Raw genomic sequence first — 23,365 nt, 5'->3', positions numbered from 1 at the left:
GCTTCAATCATCGATATAGACCACTGGCTAATACTACTATGTCTAAAACACCAAGCGACGAAGATGTATTCACAAATATATCCTATCGCCCTGACGACCTACTGGGACCCATGATCACAATCGATGAACCTGCAAAACCATCAACGCTTGAGCGCCGGCCTGTTTCATCACCCCTAGGCCTTCTGGATTCTTTACCTCTCGAGGTTCTACACAATGGCTTACATATATTGGATTTCCAGTCTCTATCTCGTCTTTCGCTTGTGTCCCAGCGAGGTAGAATCACAGTCGAGTCGCTACCGATCTACCGCGATCTCATGAAATACATACCAGATACCCTTGCGGCACTTGGTGAATCCAATCTTCTTAGCCACTATTCAGCTGATAGACTATATACTGTCTTACGGTCAAAGGCATGTGTCGCACGTGGAAAATTTGGCACATTCTTGTTCCTTCTAACCTGCGAGCGATGTTGCCATGAGTGTCTAGCCCATAACCAGTCTTTCTGGGCACTCCCCCTTTCGAAAGCTCAGACAATCTATAGAATCCCGACACGCGAGCTTAAAAAGCTCCCTACGATGAAAAGTATCCCTGGCGTTTATAAAACACGAGAGATTAAACGACAACGACCGAAGCTTGTTTCTGTCTTCGCCGCGGCGCAACTTGCAAAGATTAACGGCTCGATGCCAATGTTAAACACCACCATCAAAACCCCTGATATGCCTAGTTGGAAAACATTACCTGATTGGCTGCAGGATGAACACTCCGCCGCAGTCCAAGAGCACTTGGACACTCTCACTGAACCGTTGACTGGCCACCCATCATGGCTATTACCCTCGACGGGTATACGCAAACCAGACCAATTTTGCGGTATGGCGTCAATGCAGTTTCCATATTTACTGCCAGACAAAACCCTTGAGCACGGTCTTTTGTGTAAAGGGTGCGAATGGGTATTTTCACGCTTTAAGTCAGACGACCTCCCCGCTCATGCACTGAATGATATGGGTCTCTCGGGCAGGATTAAGGACAGTATTTTTCGGACGCTCGAGGCAAGCAGCTTGCGTGCTATGTTAAAGAGCGAGTTTCTAGCGCACGTTGTGGTGTGTTACGGCGCCGGCCAACTTCTCTCTACCCTTGATATTGGGACATGGGGTTAATGACTTATGATTGGATACAGAAGTTGGATTGAAGTATTGCATAACTACCGGGACGGAATGTTGTTCATATCATGGGCATATGGCTGCGAAACGGGAATAAGTATATAGAGGATTGGGGTCCCGTTAGATAGAAAACGGATAGAAGACAGAGTAAATAGGCTATAGATGCCGGGAAAGGGGGTCCAGAGGATGTATTGAGAAAATCTTTCCAGCCTATTTTTCTTGCTATATTATCCCAGGGTAGAGGTCTCTCCGGCGTCTCACCTCTCCAGCCATACCTATTCGCCTCCGCGTAAATATGGGATCGATTCACGCCACTACGTTGCCAGCTATCACCCGAAGACAGCCAGCACAGACTCAGCGTTATCCTCAAGACCCCAAGCTAGCTCAGAGAAGCGTGGTAGAATGATATGAGATCAAACACACCCTCGGCTATGTCAACTGCGTCAACGATGTAGCAGTAGGTCGGCCACTAGAGGCTCTTAGGGAGCAATCTATTATTATCGGTGAGTGAACTAGCTAACTAAGAGATATAATAGATAACTAGTTAATATCTATACAGACTATCGACAGATTCACAAACAAATTCCCCGACGAAATCCACGAGGTAGTGACCACCCACTTTCCGGAGAGACCAGAGAGGAGCTCAAATAAAGCGCATACTACCTTCTTACAGCGAGAAAGACAACGCTGAGGCGCTATATAGTATTCTACCTCAAAAAGGCGGAGGAGCGGGTGGCCTACTTGACACCGGTCATGTCAAGCTTCTCTTCATAAATCGATCAGACAGGCCTCTCGAGTGTTCGGGTGTGTGCTGAAAAGTTTCTCAAAGAAAACTCTAAGCTCAATCTCATTATCAGCAATGCTACAGTCAGGTAGATTGAAAAAAACTTCTCATGGGAAATGTTAGCTCACTACTTTAATCGTTATTGGTAGTGAACACCCTAGAAAGTCGTACCAAAGACGGCTTTGAGCTACAGTTTGGAGCGAATATTAACTAGTTTCATAGCACGAGCTTACTATAGCATACCAGATATATAAATAGATTAAAAGAAGCTGTAAAACTCCTCGAGCACGTTATTAGAGTATGAGATATAGCGCTAGCTAAAAATTATCCAAGTCGACTGGAATTATAGCACGCGCTTGCCAGTATCAAACAGACGAGCAGTTATACAAGATCATTATTCTTTCTCAATGGTTAACTTTTTTTGTAATGTCTGATGGTGGGGAGCCCTGCAATTCTACCAATTACATAGCCATTGATTCTGTATATAGAGTATCTTCGAATGTATCAGAGTAATCAGACCTTGGGTATCACTTGGAGGAACGGGTGCTCTAATAACTCCCGTGCTGTACTTCTCTCATCTGGAAGCCAGCCCACCGCCTTGCTCACGAAAGAGAGTAGTAACTCTTTCTCTTTCCCATCAAGCGATAAAACCGTGTCCTCAAGCTTCCGGTCCGGTATCAGGCCATTATGCATGAAATCACCTACGACGAGTTAGCAGGTGTGATTCAAAGGTGTGATTGAGCACTTATTACCTTTATCGCTGAAAAAAGGTCCACCAAAAAATTCCTTTGGGTTACTGTGGGTATTCCCGTCATCGCCCATAACGGGAAATTGCCATGGGTTCGGAGGCATCGAGTTGATTTTTGCGATTAATGCTTTGGGAGGGGGCCCTAGCAAGGCTATCATTTCTGCAAGATGTCCTTTGGCACTGTAGTTACCCTGGGAATCTCGGACCTGCGTAAAGAGTTCTTTGAGTTCGAACATGCCCCAGACCTTCAAATTTGTTAGATCGTAGAACATTAAAAAAGAAGGTGCCCAACACGGCTTACCAGCAGGCCAATGTTCCAGATATCAGCACTGAAGGACCATCCGCAACCAAGGATGACCTCAGGAGCACGATAGTGATCTGGTTGGATAGGATGCGTCTCAACTCCGCTTGGATCCAAAATATGTCTGGCCAGGCCAAAGTCGACAATCTTTGGTATGTTCATTAACTTCTTTAGTGGCCCAAAGTTGTTATGGCATCGATAAACGATTCGGCCAGTAGGGTCGATTTTTTGTTCCATAGGCAAAGTGAGCTGGGCTTTTGCAAAGTCTTCAATTACATGTTCATCCTCAAATCCAACAAGGATATTTTCAAGCCTCAAGTCTGTAGAATAATACTAAGTTTAATGTTCTATAATGAAATTGATAAGGTAACCTACCCGTATGAACAACTTTGCATTCTGAGTGCAGATAATCAAGTCCCGTCAAAATCATAGTAAGGAATGCCTTTATAAGGGAAGATGGAAGCCTCCTATCCGGAAACCGCTGTTGATAGAGCCATACAGGCTCTCTCATGGGCTCGTAGGCTAAACATAAATGTTTACCCTCTGGTCCTGTAACCTCAAAACTCTCGAGGCATGCGCGTATAATTACATGGCCACGGTGGGACGGGTTTGCTTTATTGATGTGGTCTTCGATATCACGCTCGTGATTTGCTTGTTGAATATTGCAATTGTTAATCTTTAAGGCTATAAGCCGCTCAGACTGCCATCTGAATCTAAACCCGAAAGTGTTAGTCAGACACCCTATATTATAGTTAAAAGCCAAGGTACCTTCTAATATCTCGAGCAAGCCATACTGTTGAGCGCGATCCCCAGCCTATCTTTACAAGTACTTGATAGTTCGCAACGAGATCTCCAGCTTTAGCTGGGTAGTAACTCTTGGAATCATAGGTTGGGCATGCTTCCTCATCGACAATATGTCCTTGAGGTAGAAAGGAAGTAGGCCGGGGAACTTGGGCTAAATTTGGGCGCAGAGACCACAGATTACGCTTAAACAAACGGCTAAGTACCATTATGATACTTTGCCAGGAGATAGTATCACTACGGTATTTTGATCCTAGTATGGAAATGAACCCGTAACCTTATATCACGTGATATATTAGGGCTTTGCCCTAACACGCTAGTTCGCTAGATGGAACAAAATCAATTTTGAACTTCGAGCTTGAACTTCTCGAGATTCGCACTTCACCACCTCACCACCCTTCAACAGAACCAGGAAGATAGACTACCTTTCGCACTCGCCATGCGTAAGTATCATCTCCTCTGGTGTGCTATGGCGGCCGACTGACATATATGATGTAAACAGCTCCAAAGCCAGATCCAACCGAAATCAAGGTGATGTAAGTTTTTTTACCCCTATTCACAATTTTTTTTAAGCATCTAAAAACCCCAACATACTGACAATCCCTCGTTCAATAGCCACCTCAGGGCCACTGGTGGTGAAGTCGGTGCCCAGTCTGCCCTCGCTCCCAAGATTGGTCCTCTCGGTCTTTCTCCCAAGAAGATCGGTGAAGATATTGCGAAGGCCACCGGTGACTGGGTATGTTTCGAATAACCAGACGGGTATTGCATTAATTGGTGTCCATTCAGTGCTAATAAATGAACAGAAAGGTCTCCGTGTCACCGTCAAGCTTGTCATTCAGAACCGTCAGGCTACCATCTCTGTCGTTCCTTCTGCTTCCTCTCTGGTCATCAAGGCCCTGAAGGAGCCTCCACGTGACCGCAAGAAGGACAAGAACATCAAGCACACCAAGTCTATTCCTTTCGATGAGATTGTGGAGATTGCCCGCATCATGAGACCTCGCTCTTTTGCTAAGGAGCTCCGCGGAACTGTTCTTGAGATTTTGGGTACTGCTTTCAGCGTTGGTTGCCAGGTCGATGGACGCAGTCCTAAGGACGTTAGCGACGATGTCAAGTCTGGTGAAATTGACGGTATGTGGCTAACTCGCTTTACATTTCTTGACTTAGTTTGGTATACTAACGTGTTTTTTATAGTGCCCTCCGAGTAAATTTAAAAATCAAAAGAAGTTAATGAAATGAAATGACAAAAAGAGATGTGAAACGAGCGTAAATGCCGTTTCTGCTCTTGATTTCTTTTACTTGTACTACTACTACTCAGAGAGAGCTTCCCATTACTCTATGGGATTTACGAAGTAACGAATCTTTTTTTTCTCATTCCTCTTCAACACATTACATTCCAATCCACATACCCCTTCCACTATATTACCTTTGACCCCTTACCCAGCCTTTGCCAACACTCTGGCCTGTACCAGCGCGAATGTTTTCATTTGAGCAAAATCTCTACGGTACTGGCCTATTTTGGTGCAAAGGAGATCGAGTGACCAACTACTCACCGCGGTATCCTGGATTTTGCATGGGTATTACTTCCTTTTCGGAGGAAGGCATGCTCGTGTATCTATCCTGTGGATGCAGTGGTCCATCTTGAAGGTCTAAATCTCTTCTATAACTTTGATAACCTACCTGGGTTAATTTTGAACGAGCTGAAAAGCTCACTGGGTTAGAAGCTTTTCTCCCAGATACTCTGAACTGCGAGCCGAATGACTCGATTCGTATCGTTTGAGTGAATGCAGTGCGCCTTCTAGCTTGGGTACATGTTTACTCCCCTTTAGACAAAGGGCGCGGTCTGATACGCTCATCTCGGTGATGCTTTTTAAGAATCCATGTCAAGCTACCCTTTCTTTTTCACATTCTGCCTCCTCGCTCCGAATAGCCCAGACCATGCATGTGCATATCTGCCCTGGCCCGAGATCCCCGTTTGTAGCAACTTAATGTAGGAAACACCGATGCATATCCCCGCAACTGGTAACTAGATCCGAGCGCGTCAAAGCGAGCAAAAAGTGAAGGACACGTCTGTTGAACCAATCATCTTATTACTATTAATGCCTTATTCCCGCCAGGCCGTTGTAATCAGATATCTTACTCCGTACACTGGGAGGGGAGATCAAACAAGCTGTTGGTAGGCAAACGGGGGGGGAGGAGGAAGAAAGAAAAAAGGTAGACGGCCCGTCGATATCGCAAGAGGATCCTGTGATTGCAGCTTGCATGCCACATACAGGAATATTTCGCCCCTTTGAACGGTGAAGTGATGGAGAATGTGATCAGTTGTAACACCGTTTTGGCAGTGGCTTGCAGCTCGGCCATGGCTTGGGACAACGAAGATCATCTCCCTTGACTATAAGCTATGTGCATCAGTTCCGAAGCCATGAAGTCCACCGATGAGATTGAAGCGCTTTTCACATTCTATTATGCAAACTAGCCAAAGATACCCCCGTAAAGCCAGTTGGCACAGCATATGTATGCACGCTGTAGAGCTCTGTATCCGTAGGTCCGCAGACCGGATCTGAACTATACAGAGCAATAACAAATCATTATCACATCAGTTATTAACTGGTGCAGGAAACGGTCATATATGCGTAGGTACGGAGTAGCCCAGTGCATGTACTATCATGTCCAACCATCGCATTGCGTGGAGGGAAATTTCGGGCAGAGAAAATTAAATTAAATTCTCAAGAGAAGGAACCAACATTTAGGGCTCCAACGCGAAACCATCTGCCATATTATTTCATTAACCATCCAGTACAATAAAACAGTCCTGGGGAAGGTTGTTGTAGAGTGGCTAGTCTAATGATTGTGTCTGAGAGTATAGTGGTTATTCCCGCTCCAGTTTCTTATATCAAATAGCCAATTAGCCATTCTGATATCTCCATAAGGTATCGGCTTCCTCGGGTCAGCCTGGTTAGGTACCCCGTCCTGCGGGAATAGACAAAAGTACTCCGTATGTAAAGAAAGAAAAAAGGAAGAAAGAAAGAATGACAAGACCAGAGAGGCATTTAGGTTTTACCTCCCGCTGATGGCGATGGTTCAACGTGTCCAAACGCCAGGCCAGGTCAAAGAATAGAATCGAAAGCCCACCACACATCCTGTATCTCTGTCATTGACAAAATAAAAAAGTTCTGTCGTTATGGATTCCCAAGGTTCTCAAGGCAATTCTGGCCCTCCAAGGCCTAGTGGTCCAGGATATTCCTTTCAGCCAAGGATCGCCTTTATCCCGGGCCAAGTGGAGATAACTCTGTGGGTGAATCCATGCTTTCAAGCCTTTGAACCGATCAAAGTGGAGTCTGATGTGGATGTGGCCTTAGATTTTTTTATCTCAAGCTATTCGAGTGTTAGATTCATCTCCGTCGTCCTGATCTCTGGCCCGTCTGTTATAAAGCTTGAGGAAGGAGGTAGACGGGCGGCCGTGTATCCTTGCATCAACAAACGCCTGTCAGATATACGCAGGAGCCGAGGACACCTCGTGTCTGCGAGCAAGTAGTGCTGACTGCCGAAGAGAAAGGGAGCGGATGTATCAGTGGAACCGTTGGAGCCACAGCGGAGTCATCCTTTCCCAAATGAAGAATGCTCCGCAGACCATGTATGCTGACGATATCCAACAGGTGCCAAGCTACAACCGAGCCCATGTACGGGAAGTACCCATGCGTGTCATCATTATATCGATGGTTAAAAAGTAATCAAAGCGCAGCAGGAGGACACCGTTACTGCTTCTTTCCCAACTCCCGTTCCACAGGCATACCGTACGGTTTTATTTTCTTCTTCTAGAGGCTGCGATAAAGCGAAGCTGGGCCCGTCGAAAGAAGAGTGTATATAAAATATATAACGATGCTGGAAGGAGAGTTCGAAACAGGCCAGTGAAACATGATTAATCACACGGTTAAGCCTCGCCTAGGTGTGGAGCCATATAGAGAGCTCATCCACAGCCACGCTGAGAGATGTTGTCAGTTGCCGCGAGCCAAGATGATGAATGCTGGCTCTAGTGGTGATGACGATGACGGGCAGAGGATTCTATGGTTGATAGGTGGTGAGATATGTGTAGCCTCCCGGTGTTTCCGAAGCAAAAGTGGCTTTGCCATATTAAGTATGTGAGATGAACATCTTGAAATTTCCCCTTTTGATGCGCGAAGCCCGTGGAATCGCAGGTCAAAAGCCCGTAGAGAAATCATGCCCATACAGTGCATTGTTCGGGGGCGCTCTGGAAGAGGCCCAAGGTCCCAAGTCAAGCCACGGTGACATTTGGGCGTTTAACGGCCATCAGTATCACCCACACAGCAGAGGACAAAAAGCACGCCGATTATCGCAAAACCAGGTGGACGCCGACGCTGGTCCCAGAATAATAGGTTCCGCCATACCGTATCTGTATGCAGAGTTGCGCCCTCAGCCCATCTTAAGAGTGGGAGAGAAGCCCACAGGAGAGAGGAGACGGCCATCCTTCGACCACATCGCTGTCACCAGGGAGAGGGAAAGAGATCGCTTTGGAGGTAAGTAAAATGTGTCATCGTCGTCCCATACCATCCCATAGGCGTCCATATACTCCGTCCATGGCACATCAACATGCACCATCCATCCACACACAACCCTCTGAGCCTGCACAGCTAGCCTGCATCCCTGTCCTGAGACCTGCAAGGCCATTGCTTTTTCCAGTGTGTTCGACTAGTAAGAAGTGGCCGCCCAGCCTGGTCCCTGTCACCACCCGTCCCACCTTCAACCCTCCCTCCCCATGCCTCTAATAATAGCCCCATCAGTAGCATGTTGATGGGCGTTTTTCTTTGCTGCGATCGCCTAAGCCCACCGCATTGCTTGGCCGCTGGTCCAACTGCCTTCGACTCCAACTGCACCCAGAGAGTCCTTTTGCTGGGGGCGGTTCTATCGTCTGCATCATATTCTGCACTGTCTCGTTGTCTGAGGTGTTGTCACTGAATGGCCGGCCGTTGTCCAGTGGCTATCCTCCTCTTGTCCATCACTTCCCCTTGATCCTTCTGCTCCCACCCTTCTTCGTCTCTTGACTTTTGCCATTCCTTTCCTTCTAGGTTATAGAGTTGGCGTTAAGTGCAGTTAAATACGCTTGCCGTGTTGGTGTGGACCTGGCTCGCCCTAGCGGCTAACATCCATCTCCAGTCGACAACAGATCCTCTGTTCTTCAATTTGCCTTGGTCTGCTTCTTTTCCTTCTTCCTCTTTCTCCTGTTTTCTTCCCTTATTATTATCCCTGGCTCTGCTTCTCTTAGTTCGGTCGTCCGACTGTTCCTCGACCGTCCGCCCCGTCCCGTTGCTCCTCTCGTTCCTGTCCGTCTGCGTCTCGCCAGGGCAGCCTGCTGTGGCGTCTTGTTCCCGATCTCTTGAAACCTCCTGGCCTGACCTCATATGTCTCCACCGTCGCCGCCAGGGCAGGCTTCAACCCAGGAATTTAGTGCTTCGGTCGCGAGAGCCCATACTTAAATCTTCCTCTAAGTAAGTCGACTCCAGGCCCTCGGATCAACGAACGAGGTTTTGTTGTATTCAAAGCGGAGACCATTTCCTGTCGCTCTCTTCATCGTTCTTGTTTGCCTGTTTGTCTGCCTTTGCCTGCTTTCTGTTCTCTCTTCACTTGCTCTCTGCCTTCTGCTTCCTGCGCTTTGGTCGTTCGTCTCGTCGTTGTTCTTTTCTTCTTCTTCGCCTCACTCACCGCCTGAGCCCTTCTTGTCCTTCTTGTCTCGCCGGCAGAAACCTCAACCTCATCTCATCAACGACGGCGGGAAAGAAACAGCTGGACGGATCAACGACATCTTTTTCGACCGTCCTCGCCGCGATCACTCGTTATTCTCGTTGATGGGCTGGAACAACGGCCGGCGTGTGTACTGACCTTGACGCCTGTTACCAGAAACCTTCCCTCCTTCATCGCGTGCGGCTGAGCCGGACTGCAACGACCCTTTAATCCTCCCCGTCTCGCTCAGGGCAGTGCCCTTCCAACACCCGTTACCAAAGAACGCCGTGCTACTCGGAGCCATCCCTCTTCAGACCGACCAGAAGTCATACGTGTCCGTGATGTGGCCTCGAAAACGAACAAGAAGATTCTTTGGTTGATGAAGAACTCTGCTTCGCCTGTTTTTTTCGAAGTAGTTTTTTCTTGTTTTAGTTTGCGATAGACACGACTGAATAGATAGGAGGGAGAGAGAGAAGGGAAGACGCTCTTTTTTCATTTGCCAGCCCCCCCTTCCTCTCGGGCAGAAGCATTCAAGATGCTGCCGTCGGTGGCACACCAGCCTCTCCAGTTCCTCCCGCACCGCCATACTCAATCTCTTTACTCGACAAATACTCCCTACGACCTCCACGGACAAGGCATACATTCTCTCCAGGATGGCTTCCAGTTCTCACAGTATGCCAACCATGGGCAATCTTCTTTGGTTAGAGGAAGCAGGACGCATTGCCCACGACCAATTCAGCGGCCGGAAATACACACTCTGACAGACGGCCGAATACATGGCGGTCCTACCTCGCAAGAGAATACTTTACGACGAAAAACACCCAATGGTACCCTTGCTGCCGGTTATGATGCCACTCCTGGAGATAGATCTATCCAGCAGCCTGCCACCAAACATATTCTCGTCTCTTCGCTCGACAATAGTCAGATAGTGCCGCAGCCCGGCCTCGCCCTCGATCCTCTACAACAATTCAAGGCCGTCGAACCGTTACCTCTTTCTCAGCACCAAAATTTTCCTCCCGCGTTCAAGCAAGATGCAAATAGAATAAATACCGTGCACAACGGTATGCCGCAAGAATTTCCAAACACTAACTGGATTAGATCTCTCAATCCCGCTCAAGGAGGAGGCATCGACTCGGTTCTAAATCAGACCTCCAGTCTACCCACAGGTCAGAGATATAACTACTGGCAGAATCTACCCACGGTTCCCACAGTGCTTGCATCCTCTTTGCAGCCTGGCCTTGGTGGCCCCGAGTCTGCTGCTGCTGCACAGTATGGTCAATACTGGCCTGATGGGTCATACATGCCACCTTATCGGCCTACCACCTTTGGGGATACGAGATACCAATCAACACCCTCAATAGGACAACACTCGCTGCCTAATAATAACCGGCTCGCAGATGCTCAATCGCTTTTTAACAGACAATCCCTCCCCCCCTCCGAATTTCTCGCACCAGGGTTCTCCTGGAACCCACTCCCGGCCCAATCAACTATAAACGGGCACCAGCAGCATCAAATCTATGCCCATGACCTTTCAAGGCCTCAACAACATTATGCTCCCAGTCATATTCCTCAAAAAAACCCCGATCAAATCTGGGATCAGCCCCAGTTGCAGTATGGGCCATCACTTCCTTCAAAGCATGACATACATCATTTAGATACGGTTGACTCCCTACGCTGGCAACAAACTTCGCAAAATGGCCTTCATCCTTCCACACCTAACGTTACCAGGTCACCGAGAAATTCAGAATTCAAAGAGAAGACCCTCTCCTGGGCTCACAGCGTCTATGTCGACCTTCTCGCTTCATTGCATAATGCTAGGAAGAAAGCAAGTCAGGGTGTAGACTCTCATTCTCGCGAGCCTTTCAAACCCAGCATATACCCTAAACCTCCAAGACAACCAACCTCCGACTTCTCACATTCGGAAAATATCGTCAGAAAACCCAGGATTCACGACCCACATGTTCAGCCCTTGAGCATGCATCCACAACGAAGCCATTCCATTCACCTAGATCCGTCTGTGAGTGGATTTTTCGACACCAAGAGACACCCAGCCCATAGGCAATTCCCGTCGATTGATAGTTCCGCCCAGTTGAGGCATGTAAATCAACCGTTCGACCACGGAATGTCTTCCGATATGTCGATGAATGGATATCGGACAATCCGACGTAGCCATGGAGCTTCGATGTCTCGTATGTTCAGCCCCACGCACGAGGCAATGTCAATATCAGAAAAGGCTGTCTCTGCTTTGGAAATGCTTGCTAGCCTCTGCAAGGAGAGTGGTTGGACTTGGATCGATGGAATGCTGGTTGGTGGTTGTCTTGCTTATGGACTGGGTGACTACAATAGAGCCATCCGTTGGTATAACCGGGTTATAAACCAAGATTCTGCGTAAGTTTGGTTTATTTAATTTCATCCATTCATACACTGTCTTAAGCTAACCATATTTAAAATAGACACGTCGAGGCAATTTCCAACCTTGCTGCTTCGCTTCTAGCATTGGAGCGTCGGGAAGAGGCTCTTCAGCACTGGTTGCGAGCTATAAAATTACGCCCAAGCTACTTTGATGCTGTTGAACATCTCATCGGACTGTTATGCAGCAGTCAACGAGGCAAGGAAGCTGTCAATATTGTTCAATATGTCGAAAATTCGTTACGATTACCTCCAAGTGGCGATTGTTTCAAGTCAAATCGTGCATGCGATCAATCTGATACGGAGTCAGAAGATAGGGAATCCAGTGTATCAACTACGGAATCTGCCGACAAAATGGCATTTGATTACACTGATAGCATCCAGAGCCCACTGGCATTTGCTCGTCGCGGGTCCGACCAATCAGCCCCTGGCTTTGGATCAAGTGGTTATGCTATACCTGGGGCCGATAATGGCAGGATGCTTGGTCTCATACATGCCAAGGGGAACATGCTTTATGCGCTGGGGGATAATGTGGCCGCTGCTGGAGCTTTTGAGGAAGCCATCCTCATAAGCACAAGCAAACGACGAGGAATGAAGAGCCTTATCCGCCATATACTTTCAGCCTTTGGTGATGATAACAGGCACGGTATTCCTACTTGTCGACCATATGACCCCAAGGAAACTATACTGCTATTTCCCGACAAGGCACTTCAAACGGCAAAGCTAGTGTTCCATCCGCAGGGAACGTTGCCCGGCCTTCAATATCTTCCAGATGGCTTGGCTAAAAGGGCCGCAATTTCTACAACCAGCAACTCGCTACTGTCGCTGGCCAAGATCTACCAGGATGGTATGGCTTCAACATCTTCAAACGGGACTCTAAGGAGCACACCAGGCGTTCGAGATATCCTTGCATTATATTACCTGTCTCTGTCGCTACAGCCCAGTCCATCAACCGCAAATAATGTTGGAATCCTCCTCGCCGGAATTCAAGGAACCTCCGCAAAATCTGTTCGCACGGCAGGTGAATATCAAATTCCGGATATTCCTGGAGTCACCCCTGGCAGCGGCATTTCGCTTGCTTTAGCGTACTACAATTATGGTCTGTCCCTTGATTCAAGACACGCCCATCTCTATACCAATCTAGGGAGCCTTCTCAAGGACATCGGCCAATTGCCTGCCGCAATTAAAATGTACGAACACGCTGTTCAATGTGACAATAAGTTTGATATTGCATTAGCAAACCTTGCAAATGCCGTAAAGGATTCTGGCAGAATCAACGATGCCATTGGATATTATCGACGAGCTGTGAATGCTAATCCAGATTTTGCTGAAGCAGTGTGTGGCTTAGCAAATGCATTGAATTCTGTTTGCAACTGGGGAGGTAGAGGAGGCATTGCACCTGGCCGTGGTATTAGAGATCTGTGGCACGTTGATGACCAAGGCCGGCTACGTGATGCAAAGGAAATGACGGTTGATACCGGATGGATCAAACGAGTTGTTGATATCGTGGACAAACAACTGAAGGACGGCGAACTTTGGGGTTGTGGTACTCTCCAGAACTTAACCCCGGACCAACTGTGCTCCGCCTTGATGTTCCCATCCAGCAATAGTATGGACGCAATGAGCAGACGTACAACTCTCAATGCTTTACTACGCTCCTGGTCAGGAAAAAAGTGGGAAGGATCCCGGACCGTGCGACTGGTTGAACGAATTGTGAAGTATATTGGCTGGCAATGGTATCAGGATCGATATGTGCACCGCAGAGAATACCCAGCTTCGAAGTATGCACGTCCTCGATTCCCGGGCGCACTCGCCCCGCCCAGTGCTCCCACTGTCCTGCCATTCCATACATTTACTTGCCCGCTATCCGCGAAGCAAATCCGCCACATCTCTCAGCGCAACGGCTTGCGTATTTCCTGCTCCACTCTTCGTTCTCCATGGCTCCCTGCTACGGTATATCAACCTCCAGCTCCACCGAATCCTCAAATCATAGTTGGATATGTCTCATCCGACTTTAACAACCATCCTCTGGCCCACCTTATGCAGTCTGTCTTTGGCCTCCATAATCCAAGCCGTGTAAAAGCGATTTGTTATGCAACCACAGCCAGTGACAACTCCATCCACCGCCAACAAATTCAGCGGGAAGCCCCTGTTTTCCGCGATGTTAGCAGTTGGTCTGTGGATCGATTAGTGGATCAGATTGTCAGAGACGGTGTTCATATCCTTGTCAATCTAAATGGATACACGCGAGGCGCTCGCAACGAGGTGTTTGCAGCTCGACCGGCACCTATACATATGTCCTTCATGGGATTTGCGGGGTCGCTGGGTGCTGAATGGTCTGACTATATCCTAGCCGATGAACTCTCCATTCCACCTAGTACTTTGGCCCCTCGAGGACAATCGCCAAGAATAGAGGATAGACTATATGACGTGGATCACAGCGAAGACACAGATGACTGGATATATAATGAGAAAATTGTATATACCAAACACACCTTCTTCTGCTGCGATCACAGGCAGAGTGCCCCTGATGCTCGCGGACCTAGGTTGACGTGGGAAGAGGAGCAAGCAAATAGGTGGAAGATGCGCAAGGAATTGTTCCCCGATCTCAAGGATGATACAGTGATTCTCGGTAATTTCAACCAACTGTATAAGGTACGTCTGAAAGATCTATAAAATTAAAGCAAAGCATAATATAAGCTAACAATCAGCTATCAGATCGAACCAACAACATTTCGTACCTGGTTAAGAATTTTAGCCGGTATTCCAAATGCGGTACTTTGGCTCCTTCGTTTCCCTGACGTTGGCGAGCAAAATCTCCGGCAGACGGCAAAAGCCTGGGCTGGCGAAGCAACTGCATCAAGGATCATATTCACCGATGTTGCACCAAAGCATGCTCACATTTCCCGTGCTCGCATCTGTGACCTTTTCTTGGACACACCAGAGTGTAATGCTCACACCACCGCTGCTGACGTTCTTTGGAGTGGTACACCACTCCTCACTTTTCCACGATATAAGTACAAGATGTGCTCTCGCATGGCGTCTAGTATTTTAACAAGCGCACTTCCACAGACGGAAGATGGCAAAGACGCTGCGAGGCAGTTGGTTTCTTCTTCTGAGGCTGAATATGAAAAGACTGCAATTGAGCTGGGTTTGGGGATGAAATACGAACTTGGCAATAGCCAGGGCAGAGCAAGTGGACGATTGTTTGAACTTCGGAAAATGCTTTACTTGAATCGGTGGGAAAGTAAACTGTTTGATACCCGAAGATGGGTCAATGATTTGGAAGAGGCGTACGAGAAGGTTTGGGCGAACTGGGTTCAAGGAGAAGAGAAAGATATATGGCTATGATGCGTGTATTTTTTTTTTCATGACATATCTGTTCTGTTTCGATTTCCCTTTCACGTTTTTTTTTTTTTTTTTGGATTTTAATCTTTCCCCTGTTATTACCCTGATCATCTACTTTATAATTCCCAATGCCCTTTCTTTTCCGTTTGAGATGGCCTGGATCGATACCAAATCGATTTATCCACGCTTTCAAGGGCAATTTTGCACTTTGTTGGCCCTATGGGTGTCCTAATTATGCAATATTCCCCTTCATTATGCAGCCCTTGCGGGCTCCTGTGATATGACGATCATGTACTTGATTTTGATTTGCTTTTCCCTTTTCTCGATTTGATACCTCAAGCGCCCTCGTAGCGAGTTGGCTCTCTGCATAGCGGAAACGTTTATTAGCACCTATGCTCTTTGTTTCTCACCCAGCCATCTATACCAGTGTTGTTACTTCTGCCCCTTTAGATTTGTTTGGGCTTGTTTCAGGCGATTTCACCTCTAGCAAAATACACCTCTACAGCACCGTTGACCGTTGACTGTTGACTGCTATTTTCACTAATTTTTCTCTTGCCCTGTATAAAACACCCATTACTGATTAATAATTTCAGTTCATACAGTCTGTCTGCATTTGCCTTTGACTTGAGAGGAACAGCACCCTGTCACCTTTAACGAGTCCATCATTTGTCCCTCTCGTGTATTACCAGAGACCAATTCTCATATTCGAAATGAAAACAATGCCCGCAGGGGCAATACATGCGCAATGGCATTACTGCATACATACAATATGCATCCGCTTCCGTACAAGTAGCTTCTACGAAAAACTAAATGAACATGCTTTCGCAACATGTTGAAATTGAGATGTTCGTTACCACCTACCTGCACGGCCCGGCTATATTATGTCAACTAAGATCTCAACATCAACGTTGTTATGCATTAATGCCCTACCACGGTGAGAAAACGAAACGACGTCCCACGCGTTCAAACATCCGCTTGCCTTGCGTGGCGCCATTCTCGCACTCAGTATGTCGGTATGTACAAGGACTGGGGTGAGCAAAACCCGGTAGGTGGGTGGTTTTATGGGATTTTTCAACTAGAACGCTGTCCATCCCCTTGACATTTCGATGACACGGTGTAACGTCCCGCCTATCCCGCTGTTCTTCGTGGCAGCGGCTCGAGCACACAAGTTACTTAACTGCTTGTCTCACAACTCTCCAGCACACATGGGATAAAGTACCCCGTATATACATGTGGTGTATGACGACCAGTAACCTATGATATGGTTACTTCTCTTATCCGCGGAGAACGCACATAGTTCACCAAACAAGAAAACACCATGCATGTTTTCTCTGAGTAACCCACGACCGGCATGCGATGAAAGGGTATATGCTACTTTAACCAGTTCCCTCGAGCTGGCTATGGTACCTGAACCGAGGTATTCCTACCGGCCGGTGCGTTCGTCACACTTATTTTACTTATGCAACGGCGGAGGATGAAGCTGGCGAGCTGAGATCCAGCTGGCCCTTATGCCCGAATGGAGCCCAAATTTGAAAAGCAAAAAAAGCCTCCAAACGATTGATGCAGGCAGGACATAACTAGCTGGCATGAGTGGGTGCTGTGGTGAACTGGATAGCTGCGAATCGCCCTTTCACACCACCATGAATACGGTTGAGCTGGGCTGCGAAAATGCCTTGCATATGAATACGTCCAAGACCTTTGTCCTAGACGTTGATTCGTTTGTTGGCTGGGGGCCCTTTGTCTGATATCATTGGTGCCGCAGTTCTCCGTTCCTATCTCCGTGACGTTGTAATTGTCGCGAACGGAAGGTAGGCTGGCTTTACGCAACTTTCCTTACGTTTCCAGCTGTAAGCCCGGAGTTCTTTCAGGAATTGCTAGGGCTTTTTTGCCTCCTGAGGAAGCAAGCTCTGTATCCGTTCTCCTGAGCAACGTGCTAGCGAATAAGGCTGCAATGAATGGATTTGGAGCGGACATGATGTTTATTCAGGTAAAAGGGCCTGGCGCCACCTGCATGACGGGCGAACCAAAAAGGGCTGAAGGCAAATCTACACAGAAGGGGTATGTAACTACCGGCCAGTGTTCTAGAGCTAAGGCCAAGGTATGAATGAGTTGGTTGCATGACCGACAGGAAAATGACAAGCAGTTCAAAAATTCCCGGACCATGCGAACAAGTCTGGAGATGGCCGGATGAATGGATATTCAGCTCTTGTTTGCTCCTATCCCTCCTTGTTCTTGGGTATTAGTGATGTTAGCCAATGGACATGCGATTTAAGGGCTGATTGATCATTGCGTTGAATTAAATGACAATGAGTAATCGTTTGAGTTCCATGGTCACATCCAGTAGCAGGAAATTCAGTGGCCATCGAAATTCGTACTGACACAAAGGTTGAAGGAGAGTTATCGTATCCCTCAATGATTGGATATCAGTGTCGCTAACAATAGGACTGGACTATTATGGAAAAGATGCTGTTCTCAAGGTGTGTACATCTCACCACTTTGCTGGATTATTGGGTGGCCCAGTTAACTACTCAGCCACGATCAGATTACCTGCCACAATAATCATCCCGACTAGGTCGACATATACGGGTGGAGCGAACTCGCCTAAGCATGCATATCGATGTCGTCACGCCCTTTGGGATCTCACTTCGTAATAAACGGCGGCATGGTCTATCTGTGAGTAGAGTATCCCGGTTCTCGCCGTTTCAAACTACCGAGCAGCAGGTAGATGGGAACTAGCTGGATTCAGGGGTGATTGATCATTCATCAGTCATAAAGGCTCTAGAAAAGGGGAAGGGAAAAAAAAGGTAGAACTGCGAGGGCAGGCTTCCCATGTCCCAAAGCCTCCATTATCCATCGCCAACGCCGTATCGAAGTGATAGTGCGGCTTCGGGGGAGGCATCCGGGTGGCGAACGCTCAAAGACGGAGGTGATATGACGTCTTTCGCCTTCTCAGCCGAGTAAACGGGTGAAAAAGGAGGAGCTGCCCTACAGCTAAAAGTCACTAGACTCGAGCATGGGGATCGAGTTGACGGGGTTGTTACTCCGTATGTGGCTTGCTTCAAAAAAGTCACATCCTTCGTTCGGCGCAAAGTACGGCTAGAAGTGAAGCAACCGGTGGGAAAAGAGAGAGCCCCAAAATTCGAGAAACCGAGGGGATGGGAAACACAGATCCTAGTGCGATCTAAGGGCTGGAAGAAGCGAAAAAAAAAGAAGGAGGGTAAGCCAACCACCACCTCACCCTTGTTATTTGCTTGCCATTGGACGTTGGCAAGTTATTTGATATCGCAGCCATTTGTGGAGCTGAGATGGGCTCAATCGGTGAGTCTCCATCAATTCATCCATCGTTTTATTTTTATTTTTCTTATTATTTAGGTAGCAGTCTCTCTCGTACTATTTACGTCTTGGTTGTAGCCGACATCAGGGCTCCAGCACACTCGCCTCCTTTAAAGCTTAAAAAAAAAGACTGGATTATGGATTAATTGGCTTCAAGTTTGGACGGGGCGACAGGCTCGGCCAACTAAAAGGAAGAGGAAACACCCCGTTAACTAAGAGCAAAGACCCAATAGCAACCATAACCAATCAAGGATGGAGTTCAAGGTCCATCAGAAAGGGGGAAGCGGAAAGCCGTTTTCCCCGTGGGATAAAGGACCAACAGTGCTCTGTGCTAAACCCCTGGCGAACGGGTCAAGTGGTATCAATAATTGAATATCCCGTCAATCGGGGATATCCCATCATCGGACTTCGGTGGTATGGAGCAGTTCGTTACTAATTCGAACTAGGTGAGGGCTGGGAGGGCTCAAGTGACTATCAGGATTTAAAGTAAGACATGGACAGGGCCGGAAAGGTGATCACGGCTAACAATGAAACAGAACAGAAACCAGGCCAGTTGCTGTCCCTGATCATGTTGTGTACAGAGTAATGTTCTAGCTCCAGTCCACAAGATGAGAATGGTTCATATGACGGGCATGATTAGGTGGGTATACTCCGTACCTCTGAAGGCAACAGAAGCAGATCTCCTCCCGTTTGCATCTTACGTCCAGACGGGATATATTGCTCTCTGGCATCTGGCTTCTCGTCTGGTGGTATCGTGTTAGCTGTATCAAAGAGCGCTGTAGAGTTTTCCCGTTTCCAACCCCCTCCCGGGATGACATAGCCGGTTTCTATGCCACCATAGTTGATGTTGGTGGGGTTTTGGGGGGGCGCGCTCTATTGTTCGGGATTAGATAGGTGCATGTTTGCGTGGTTGAAGGCATCGACATAGTACACATATACACATGAGAGGTTTTGATTGAAGTTTGCAGGCTTGTTGACGGCGATGATTGGATACCACTATCTGTGCGCTTACGGAATTGTGCAACGCCCTCTTCCCTGTCTCCTATCACCTTGTGATCTCTGTCTCTCTCTGTTCCTATTATGGAATCGGAGGAGCTGATAACCTTGTTGCTAACTGTATGTAAGTTCAAATACCGAGCGACATCTGAAACTAGAACTGGTTGTCCAGCTGGACAAGAAAAGCATCGGGATCGAACCGAAAGTAGAAGTTGAACCAGATAAAACGTCCGATGTGGAGGCTTTTGGGAACCAAACATGACATATAGAAAGGTACATTCATTGCATGAACGTATGTCCAATCCTCCACCAATTGGCTACACCTGCCGGACTGGTTTCACAGTGTCGAGTGCATATTCGCCTCTCGTGTGCCCCCCGTGGGAGAGAGGATAAGGGAAAGGTGTGCTTGACGTTTCCAATCAGCCGTGCGCGAGTTCTTTTGACGGTGTCACCGTCCGCCACCCACAGATGAAATCAAGGCGACCAACAGACAGAAGATCCTAAACAAGGGTCCTTGGCTGGAATTTTTACCCAGGGTGGGATGTGCTGGTACCTGCCTTGGCCCGGCAGATCTGATCAGGTTTAGCCGAACATCAAGGAGGGGACCATCCGCATCTACCTAAGGTCAATCGCACATGTCCTTGTATCTCGTCAGGAATTCTGCACGTCATACGTGTGCAAGAAGACGTTGCATTCAGATTGTTGGTAGTAGCCAACTGAGGGTGTTGCTTTCTAGTCTTTGAGGGAGAAAGAGGGCAGAAGAGAGACCATTTGTGTTTTTGTTGGTAGTTGAATGGATGTTGGATGTTGTTGGCATGAAGCCCCGTACGACATCGAGCCCGCTGTCATTGAAGTAACAGACATTCCATGCCAACTCTAGGAAGTATTCAGTAAATATGCATTGTACGGAGTAAAGATGCAGGCTCCCTCTAGCGAGTGTGCAAGAAAGTGATGCCGGGCCCAGCGGAAGGGGTGGGATCGATCTCCCCATCGTTCCCGCCATCCATAATGCTGGTAGCTTCGTGATGAATTGTCTCACTCCACGACCCAGTAGCAGGGAACAGCCAATGCTTCATCTCCATCATTCCCAACAAGTCTCAACAATGGAATCTAGCTGTAGATTAGCGCTGTTAGCCTTGAGATACAGGTATGAAACCCGTGTTCAGCTGAAAGGGCATAAGCGAAAGAAAGGGGAAAACATGGAGCACTATCATCAATAGCAAACTGAGATCCTGAACATATATATACCGATGTTATACTCATACCTCGTACGTTCCTTGCTGATGGGACTGACAATGTGATGAGTACCAAAAGGTAGGCGTGTATGAATTATGTCCACCCAGCTGGCTGGGTCTCAGCGCCCAGTTAATTAGTTAATCTAATTTAATCAGATTCAATATTGATTTGATCCATGGTAATAAGTGATGCACCTCAAAATTGAGAAAAGGCAAAGAAAGAAGAAAAGGGTCAGGCCAGGATGTAATTGGTTACCAACAACAGCTGGCCTTCCCGGTCGGGCAATATACATCCGTTGATGTGCGCTGTACATGGAGAACTCATATTAGTAGTGTAGGGGGTTGAAGTTCTTTTGACTCTTGGAAGAGGTACATCTGTTTCCTTTTTGACGTTTCAAGTACGGAGTACTCCATACTGGGTAATTGAGATATTGCGTATCTTTTGATCAGTTGAGCTAGATGGCGAGCCAGCCAGCCGCGCTAGCTTCTTGAGCAAAGAAAACGGATCGGTTAATTAGGTGAAATACTATTCAATGCAATGCAGAGATTAACGTGGATTTACCTTTTGAAATTGAGTATACCCCCACTGTTTCTCCTTTTTCTTCCCTTTCTCTCCCCCAGCCTGCCTAAACTCTAACCCATGGCCGCTCTCCACAAGCAATCTTTTGACATGCCCGTTTTGTTAACCATGAAAATAAAAGAAAAGAAAGAAGGGAAGATGGAAGATGGAAGATGGAAGATGGCGCAAACTCCACTTGCGAGGCTTCTCGAGCATCATGCATGGTGTTCTGGAGATCCATACACTGAACTTGGCCTCAAGAGGAGATTTTGAGCGATCTAAGCGCACACCCCCGTCTACCCATAAGAGAGTTATTGATCCGTACCTGTATCGTCAGAAAAAGTACGGAGAATATATAAGGAGATGTTAAACTGCATCTGGTATTTGTTAGCATGATTGAAAGGTATACATAGTTATACGAATGGACTCCATAAAACTATTCAGACATCCAGTGTAAAGCGCCAATGAGACGGGTAACTTCTCCACCGTGAGAAGGGGACAGCCTCCATCAAACTAATTTCTCATTTCCTCCGTATAAGTATACGGATAAATATAAATATAGAATCTGATGGAGCAACTAGCCCCATGAGATACGAGGCGGTTAGGTTCTCCGTGATGACATACATTGTCTCGAGCATGTATAACATCCACGCTGGCGTTGTTGCTGTGGAAGATATGGCGCTCTGACTGGGGCCAAGGTCGAAACGATGTAACGTTCGGCTGTGGATCTTGTCGATCTCGATAACGGCTCCTTAAGCGAGGATCCAGCGCACGGCGATCGTGCAGGTATCAGCGCCACTGCAAGCATATCGTTGCTGTTGCTCCCTTCGGCAACGAGGTTCGAACTCATGTGCTGTTGTTTCGAAAGAAAAATCAAGGCGAAGAATCAAGACGAAGAATGAGAAGAAGAAGAAAAGAAACGACGACGTCGAAAAAAGAAAAACACACTTATCCCGATATGGACTTGCCAAGCAAGTAACCTGTTCTGGAAGGATGATATTAGTCATGTTGTGCTTAGTAAGAGCTCAAGTAAGCCAGATTTGGCGAACAGAAACAACCAACGGTAACGTGGACGGTACTACAGAGTACTTGCTGGCGGTAGGAATTGCTATAGCGATGGACAACAGCGATACGGAGTACTCCGTACAGGTAAGAGAAAGAACGAGACGAAGGATGAAAAAGGACCGGACTGCTGCCTGGCAACCGACGGCGACTATGCAACAGCAAGGCTTGTGAACCAGGAGCGTTCCAGTCAACCCTTGTGCAGGAACACACCTCGGTGCCGAAAGCCCACAGAACCATGTCCTGGGGACTGGAGCATTAAACTGACGATATCCCTCAGGGCTGGTGCGCCCGGCACAGGCCGAAATGGCACCAAGAAAAACGTTGCCGTTAGTCTAGGGCGGGTGATGGTTCGGAGCTTAATATCGCCCATCCATCCCCAGATAGCGGACCAACCACTGCCACCAGCCGCTTCTTCTCGACCATCTTCCCGTTTATCGGGCGAGTCGCGAGCCCTGGAGGTATACAACCAAGTCCTGGCATATATAACGACCGAGCACCAGGGACCAGGTAGGAACGCAGTTCAGCCATGCAAAGAACACTGTAACGCCGTCGATCTTATCTCCTAGCCGGGAGGGAAAAGACCGAAGAAAAGGCAGGAGGTCAATGCTATTTGTCGTGTATAACGAAAAGAAGAAAAGAGAATTGCGGGATATTATGTACGTGCGTTCTTTGAAACTTCTTTTCGTCTTCCCCTTTCCCCGTCTGCCCCTGACCCTGCCTATATACCAATACTATTATATATACTTATACTATAGTACGGAGTACCCTTTATAGAGGCATAGACTCGATGGAAAAATAAGTGCAAAAAACATACTATAAGCATGGCTTGGAATCACCAAACCGACTTCGCCCACAATTGCCCTCGTGTCTTGACGGCCAGACCAAGAATGCTTAAC

General features: G+C 47.5%; 7 protein-coding genes across 7 annotated transcripts; 5 read left to right on the top strand and 2 right to left on the bottom strand.

Annotated features, from left to right (window-relative positions):
• Positions 1–38: 38 nt before the first annotated feature.
• Positions 39–1,154, top strand: MGYG_06027 (hypothetical protein; the record flags this gene model as incomplete). The annotated part of the gene is made up of 1 exon (XM_003171433.1): positions 39–1,154. One exon carries the CDS (start codon positions 39–41, stop codon positions 1,152–1,154), a length of 1,116 nt encoding a protein of 371 aa, XP_003171481.1.
• Positions 1,155–2,454: 1,300 nt separating this feature from the next.
• MGYG_06026 (CMGC/SRPK protein kinase) lies at positions 2,455–4,000 on the bottom strand (the record flags this gene model as incomplete). The annotated part of the gene is made up of 5 exons (XM_003171432.1): positions 2,455–2,642; positions 2,694–2,934; positions 2,991–3,310; positions 3,366–3,703; positions 3,759–4,000. The coding sequence occupies 5 exons, from the start codon at positions 3,998–4,000 to the stop codon at positions 2,455–2,457; spliced, it is 1,329 nt and encodes a 442-aa protein (XP_003171480.1).
• A 230-nt stretch (positions 4,001–4,230) lies between these two features.
• MGYG_06025 (60S ribosomal protein L12) lies at positions 4,231–4,996 on the top strand (the record flags this gene model as incomplete). The annotated part of the gene is made up of 5 exons (XM_003171431.1): positions 4,231–4,255; positions 4,294–4,327; positions 4,407–4,527; positions 4,595–4,919; positions 4,983–4,996. The coding sequence occupies 5 exons, from the start codon at positions 4,231–4,233 to the stop codon at positions 4,994–4,996; spliced, it is 519 nt and encodes a 172-aa protein (XP_003171479.1).
• Positions 4,997–6,969: 1,973 nt separating this feature from the next.
• Positions 6,970–8,331, top strand: MGYG_06024 (hypothetical protein; the record flags this gene model as incomplete). The annotated part of the gene is made up of 4 exons (XM_003171430.1): positions 6,970–7,274; positions 7,445–7,582; positions 7,766–7,866; positions 7,985–8,331. 4 exons carry the CDS (start codon positions 6,970–6,972, stop codon positions 8,329–8,331), a joined length of 891 nt encoding a protein of 296 aa, XP_003171478.1.
• Positions 8,332–8,720: 389 nt separating this feature from the next.
• MGYG_06023 (hypothetical protein) lies at positions 8,721–9,205 on the bottom strand (the record flags this gene model as incomplete). The annotated part of the gene is made up of 2 exons (XM_003171429.1): positions 8,721–8,868; positions 8,949–9,205. 2 exons carry the CDS (start codon positions 9,203–9,205, stop codon positions 8,721–8,723), a joined length of 405 nt encoding a protein of 134 aa, XP_003171477.1.
• An 854-nt stretch (positions 9,206–10,059) lies between these two features.
• On the top strand, positions 10,060–15,284 carry MGYG_06022 (hypothetical protein; the record flags this gene model as incomplete). Its single annotated transcript, XM_003171428.1, has 3 exons — positions 10,060–11,912; positions 11,978–14,588; positions 14,652–15,284. The coding sequence occupies 3 exons, from the start codon at positions 10,060–10,062 to the stop codon at positions 15,282–15,284; spliced, it is 5,097 nt and encodes a 1,698-aa protein (XP_003171476.1).
• Positions 15,285–22,520: 7,236 nt separating this feature from the next.
• On the top strand, positions 22,521–23,035 carry MGYG_06021 (hypothetical protein; the record flags this gene model as incomplete). Its single annotated transcript, XM_003171427.1, has 2 exons — positions 22,521–22,636; positions 22,747–23,035. The coding sequence occupies 2 exons, from the start codon at positions 22,521–22,523 to the stop codon at positions 23,033–23,035; spliced, it is 405 nt and encodes a 134-aa protein (XP_003171475.1).
• Positions 23,036–23,365: the final 330 nt, after the last annotated feature.

The sequence above is a fragment of the Nannizzia gypsea genome, genomic scaffold, assembly GCF_000150975.2.
Source record: "Nannizzia gypsea CBS 118893 supercont1.5 genomic scaffold, whole genome shotgun sequence".
Lineage (NCBI taxonomy): Eukaryota > Fungi > Ascomycota > Eurotiomycetes > Onygenales > Arthrodermataceae > Nannizzia > Nannizzia gypsea.
The sequence above is the reverse complement of the archived record's forward strand: the minus strand, read 5'-3'. Positions and strand labels throughout refer to the sequence as shown.